Source organism: Schistocerca cancellata, chromosome 1 (genome assembly GCF_023864275.1).
Source record: "Schistocerca cancellata isolate TAMUIC-IGC-003103 chromosome 1, iqSchCanc2.1, whole genome shotgun sequence".
In the NCBI taxonomy this organism is placed as follows: domain Eukaryota; kingdom Metazoa; phylum Arthropoda; class Insecta; order Orthoptera; family Acrididae; genus Schistocerca; species Schistocerca cancellata.
The window spans coordinates 78,349,905-78,355,904 of NC_064626.1; the positions used below are offsets into that span (position 1 = coordinate 78,349,905).

Consider the following 6,000-nt stretch of genomic DNA (forward strand, 5'->3'; position numbering starts at 1 on the left):
GCAATTTTATACTTGTTCAGTGCCTAGATTATCATCAGTTTTGAGTATAGCATCACAGTATTTTCCCAGAAGTGGCAAAAATCATGGAAGCAAATATTTTTTTCTGTCCCTTAGTTACAATGCACACTTACATGGCCATCAGTTATTGTTTTACATTTGTTGTACAGTTCTTCCAAATCATTTGTAAAAGCTCTAAATTCTGGTAGAATAAGTTCTTTGTAATAAGCCTTCTTGATCAAGGGAGCACAGGGAGCAACCAACCTGAAAGAAATAGAAACTGATATGTCACATTATAAAACCAAGACTTTTTTATAGATATTGTGAAGCATATAAGAGTGGTCAGAAACAGTCTGAAAAACTTGTTAGGGTGTTTCATGGTAGTTTATGCAGATAAATAATTGTTAAGAGGAAAAGTCAATATATTCCACCATTTATGAATAAATTAGCATTGAATGTTGACAATCAGGTTGTTACATCATAGCACATGAGACTGCTCAAACTTTGGCTCAGGTTTGATCCTTGCTGTGTAATTTATGTATTGTCCTATTGTTCAGTTTTATGAAACCAAAGGAAGGACAAGTTGTTTGGCGACAGTATCTCTGGCAATTTGTGCATGCAATGGCCTGAATGATTAACTTCAATGCTAATTAACTTGGAAATGGTGCAAGTTTTTCCCTTAACAATTATTTCTCAGCACAAAACACTTTGCAACACTTTTATAAGCTCTTCAAACTGTTTTTGACCACCCTGTATAAATGTATATGCTATCTGCTCCAAAATAACTATTAAAACAAAGAATTGAGATTGAAATGTACATCTTTTGATTCCATTATTCCTCAAGACTTCTTGCAATGTGAACAAAGACAGCAATTAGAATCAATAGAAGGCAGAATGTAATTTGCAGTTCAATGCAAAATTGTATCCTCCTTGTAATCATTACTCATAATAATAAGAATCTATATTTTGTTTTGATGAACCTAGAACAAAAACTATGTTCCTTTATTATTAGCACAGACTGGGTAAAATGATGTTCCCAATCTCTAAAACTAATTATTACTGTATAAAAGTATAAAGTAACACACTGACATAAATATGTGTTTGGTAGAAAAGTTAACACAAGATATTTTCCCCAATCATCATACAAATTTGCATTCTGTGCCCCACATTCACATGGTACTCACATCAAGTTGATAATATGACAAAGGCTTGGTGATCCTATTAGTGAAAAATGCTGTTGTATATAGTGAATTTGTGAGGCCAGATAGCAGTAGCAAAATGTAAGAAATTCTGTGTATGACCCATGCATGCTGCATGAACTGGCAGTTGACTCTCAAAATATATAAATTAAGCATAATGTACATATTATACTGTCTATTATTCTTTGGTTACAGAACTGACAATCAAACACTGGGAACAGTAACAAACATAAAATGTCTAGGAGCACTTGTGTGGAACAATCTAAAGTAGAAACTCCAAGTAAAACTAGTTGTACCAAAAGCAAATGACAGACTGAGATTCATCTGACAGATCCCTAGGAAATGTTGTTCAGTCATGAAGGAGGTGGATTACAAAACACTTGTTTGACTGATTGTTGAGTATTGCTCGCGGTCTTGTTCGCTTACTAGATAGGGTTGATTGGAAAGATGTTAAAAGCCTTCAGAAGAGTAGCATGTTTCACAACACTTTCATTGAACAAGTACAAGAGTGTAACAGAAGTGCTCCTCCACCTGAAATGTTGTGCATAGTAGAGTAGGTTACTGTTAATATTCTGAGACTTATGTTCACAGAAGAGTTCATCCAAGTATAACTTCCATAGACATATATCTTGAAAAATACCAGTAGCAGTCAAATCAAATAAGTACAAACTCATACAAAGGTTTATAGATAGTTTGCTTCTCACAGAGCATTCTTGAATGCAACAAAGGCAGGGGTAATCATAGTTTTACACTCAACCATGCATTGGAAAGTGGCTTGTGGAGTATAGATGAAGAGGTAGATTTAAACAATTAGACTCAACTTGTGATGAAGCAAGCTGGGATATTTTTACTTCGCCTCATGTTTTGCCATCTGCCTCCTTAAAATTCATGTTTTCATGTCTAATTACCATTTACATACATGGATATAATCTGTATTTTCATATAAGAGGAAGGTTGGCCCTCAGTTTTAAAGAATATAACACGAGATCTAATTTTGTTCTTAGTTTTATGTATGTAATTGATTTTCTAATTTATTTCAATTATTCCTAGTTATCATCTTTTGTTATATGGTGAAATCAGTAATTGTTTTGTAGCTTAAATTCTGTTATTGACCTATAAACAAATATGAATTCTGTACTATGTATAAACATTTGGAAGGACAGCTAATAGTATTTTTAAAGGATTTATCTGGCTCTATTCTAAAATATGTTAGCATAGCCAGCCCTTAATTAATTGCAAAGTAATTAACAATTTTCTTAAAAGTATTGTTTGTGTAAATATATTTGTTAAATTCATGATTTAAACAAATAATTTGGCTTAACCCCTGCAGTAGAAGAAACTGTTAAAAGGAACCAATTTTTTTATGTATTCAGTTTTTATTTAATGAGTTAAGTTTTAATTGTAATTTCTGTAAATTTAATTTTGAACAATGTACAGTTTCAAGGCCTTTTGTTGTGATGATACACGAGGGCTCAATTCTTGATCACGAGACAGTCAGTTCATGGCCGAGTTTCAGATGAGAAACCTGTGTTAGTTAGAATGACAACAATGCATCAACTTAACAGTGAATTAAGTGTTACATGAATAGGCCATGTGTTAAAACAATGACAGTGTCCATTCAATTTATTTGAAAGACTTAACAGTAGGCTTTTACTTCTCATAGATGTTCAACAGTAAACTATTGTAGCAGTATGTGGATGTTCGCCTGCAAACCGTGATGTGGCAGCCATACAAACAGGACCTCCATGCTGCACTGGACAGTGACATGCCAAACAACAACTATAATGACCTCAGTAATGGTGGTAGTAGCAGTCTAACCTTTTCATAATATTGTTGTTATTCCATATTGGCTTTTCACTATTTAATTAAGTAATGAGATTTATATTGTCTTGGAGATGAGCTAAAATAAGTTTAGACATTTAGAGAAAAATGAAGTGCAAAAACTTGCTCAAGGGAAGGCAGATTTAACAAAAAAATATTACTGATGGGGGTACTCAGTAGCACTAGAGACTAGTACAAAGGAAGTGTTACAAGATATTATGCTGTTTGTGAGAGAGAGATAAATCAGCCCCCGGAAGCGAGTTTCATGAAATAAGGAAGGATATAAAGGAGAATAACAATAAAAAGAGAAGCATCTGCTAGGGGTAACGACAACAAATTAGAAGGTTCTGCTAGGGAGGCTAACAAAGAAACTTGATGAATTAAGGAAGGATGTCAAGCAATATCATAGGACACTAAAATTACATTTGATAAGATGGAAGCAGCACTCACTGGAAAAACAGCAACATCTGCTGGGGATACTTAAGAAGTTTAAAAGACTACTGTTGATTTTATGGGGGACAAAATTTAATAAGGGATAACTTGTTAGCAGAGTGAGCACAATTGAACCCTTCAGGTTGAACCAAATAAAGATATTAATGAAAATAAGAGAGTCTTTAATACTATGATAACTAGTGTTAATGAGGAAACTGAAGAATGTAAAAGGGCAGTCTGTGGTGTAGTCCCAGGTGAACAGATTCAGACCACATCATATATTAAAATGATTCTGCTAGAAAATTATATGTAAGTAATGCAAAGGAAGTGTTCAAGAGGCTAAATGGTAGTCAGTGTGAGATCAGTATTATAATAACATTGACACTAAACTTTCCACTAAAAAAGGTAAAAAAAGTTACATTCAAAATTGAAAAGTACGGTTACAATAAATGGAGATTTTACAGTAAGTGGAAATGTTGCTAGCAAAGACATTATTTGGAAGTAAGCATTACCACCCATTTTGTTACTAAAAGAAAAACACTCCACATCAGGAGTACCATAGAAAGAAAATTACATATGTTTTCAAGATATGTATTACGTGGTTAGATTATCAGGAAAAGCAACAAATGATAAGGGTTGGAAGAGCATAAGATGGAAATTAAAAGAAAGTGGGAATGGAAAACATAACAATGGAAACAATGTTCCTATAAATGAGAAAGAAAGATGTGAGGTGGCAAACTGTTTCAGGCCTTTCTCCTCACATTTTATCCTATTTGTATACTGAATTTGCATATGAGACTCTCTTCCTTCATTTTTTTCTGATACAGTTTAATTTGTCAACTGTCCACATGTATTGCATGTTGTTTACATATGTGGCTAGGAGATAGCCTGTAGCATTGTAGGTAACCCACCCTCCAACATTTCATTTGTGCAGTAACTATTTCCATTAAATGCATCTGCTTTTAATCAGGAGAACTCCTTTTCATTAGCATGAAAACAGGCGAAACTTCTGCACATCCTAGAAGAGCTGCCAAGCCTTTAGAGTGCAGAGTCTCACACTAGTGGTCTGCATGGACTGTCAGATGGGGCTCTGCAGGGTTATCCTCCTGGCTAAGTTTCCACAAACAATGAGTGGCAGAAGAGAAAAGTGACAGCAGAATGGAAAAACATTGGTGGAAAGTGTGAGAACTGTGGTTGCTAATAAGCTTTGGGTGGGATCCTTAGCTGTCCACATGCCATTATGCTGCTCTGTGTGGTCTCCAGACATGTTTCCTCAAGCAAAATATATAGCACCTCATGTATCTCCTAGTTTCCAAACTTTGCCCTTCCTGTAGAAATGATGTGTGAAGCCCAAACAAAAGCCTTTTGTGTCCACAACACAGTCAGATTTTGGCATAAACTGGCAACCCTGCCATTCCTTTTCCATGGGGAATGCAAACTTTCTGTCTTTCGATCCAAAGTCAGATATAATTCTTTCTCACATTCAGATAAATAAATGTATGAATCAATTACTCAGCTGAATTATGAACAAGAGCTCACTACTTTTAATGAATGTTTTTAAAGTTTTGGAGGCCTATTTTATGTCACCTAATAGTTCAGCACTTTTCATAATTGCGCAGATTCTTTTTCCTAGCAGCTTGGTGGGTGCTGTCCACATTTTTTGTCTCATATCCTTTCTGCATTGTTAGTAATAAAGAGCATGAATCATAACATGTAAGCTTTCACGGCTGGCGTCTTCATTAATTAAAACTTCCGGGCTGAATTGCCATGGTCCACATATAATACGGTGATCACGAAATAAAATTTAAGGAGACAAACGTGATAGCTAGGACGTCACATTATTATACCCGCATGTACAGAGAAGCTATAGAGATCTACAAGCAAGAAAATAATTTTAATAAAAAAGAAGAAGGATTAAAACTAGACAAGATATGGTGGTTGACTTTGTACCAGCAAAGTGACAATCGATTACCTGTAATTGATAGAGATGGCACTAGCCAGAGATAGTTTTAAAGTCAACAGCATGTGCTGAGTGGTGGCACCATCTAAGCACTCTATATAAGCGGGACCTCCAGCACCTAGCAGCCAGTCACCAACCTACCTCAGAAGATGTTGCCCACAGTAGGCAATGAAACGTCAGGAAGGAGAAGAAGTTTTATATGTGGACCACGGCAATTCAGCCCGGAAGTTTTTATTAATAAAGAGCATGAATGTTTCTGCACAGGGTGCATGTCATAGGAATAGACAAGTGCACTGAAGATTTTAGTAAATGAGGATCAGAAGCCAGTTGTGACAATCAGGCAATATAGAAGCTGTGACAGCATTAGTCCATGTGGCAGCTGGTCATCCTGTAGATATGACAATGAATGTGGACCAGTTTCAAAGGGAAGACCGTAGTAATGTGGAAGATGCCCTGTCAGATACAAATCAGGATAAGGCAACAGCAATGGGTGATGATAGTGATGAGATAAGCAGTAGTGTAGAAAACACACAGGGCACGTAAATGCAGTTGTCTCAGTCAGTGGTGAATATTTCATCAGTAGCAGGAGCA

At 35.6% G+C, this 6,000-nt stretch overlaps 1 protein-coding gene across 1 annotated transcript in view; it reads right to left on the reverse strand.

The window, feature by feature from the left end:
* Positions 1-3,968, reverse strand: part of LOC126174882 (glutaminase kidney isoform, mitochondrial-like) — a 187,895-nt gene extending 183,927 nt beyond the window's left edge. The window contains exons 1-4 of the mRNA XM_049921699.1: positions 3,888-3,968; positions 2,910-3,009; positions 734-845; positions 132-261 (exon numbers count right to left, since the gene is read on the reverse strand). Of these exons, the coding sequence (XP_049777656.1) occupies positions 132-261; positions 734-845; positions 2,910-3,009; positions 3,888-3,968 (423 nt within the window). The remainder of the gene's footprint in view (positions 1-131; positions 262-733; positions 846-2,909; positions 3,010-3,887) is intronic.
* Positions 3,969-6,000: the final 2,032 nt, after the last annotated feature.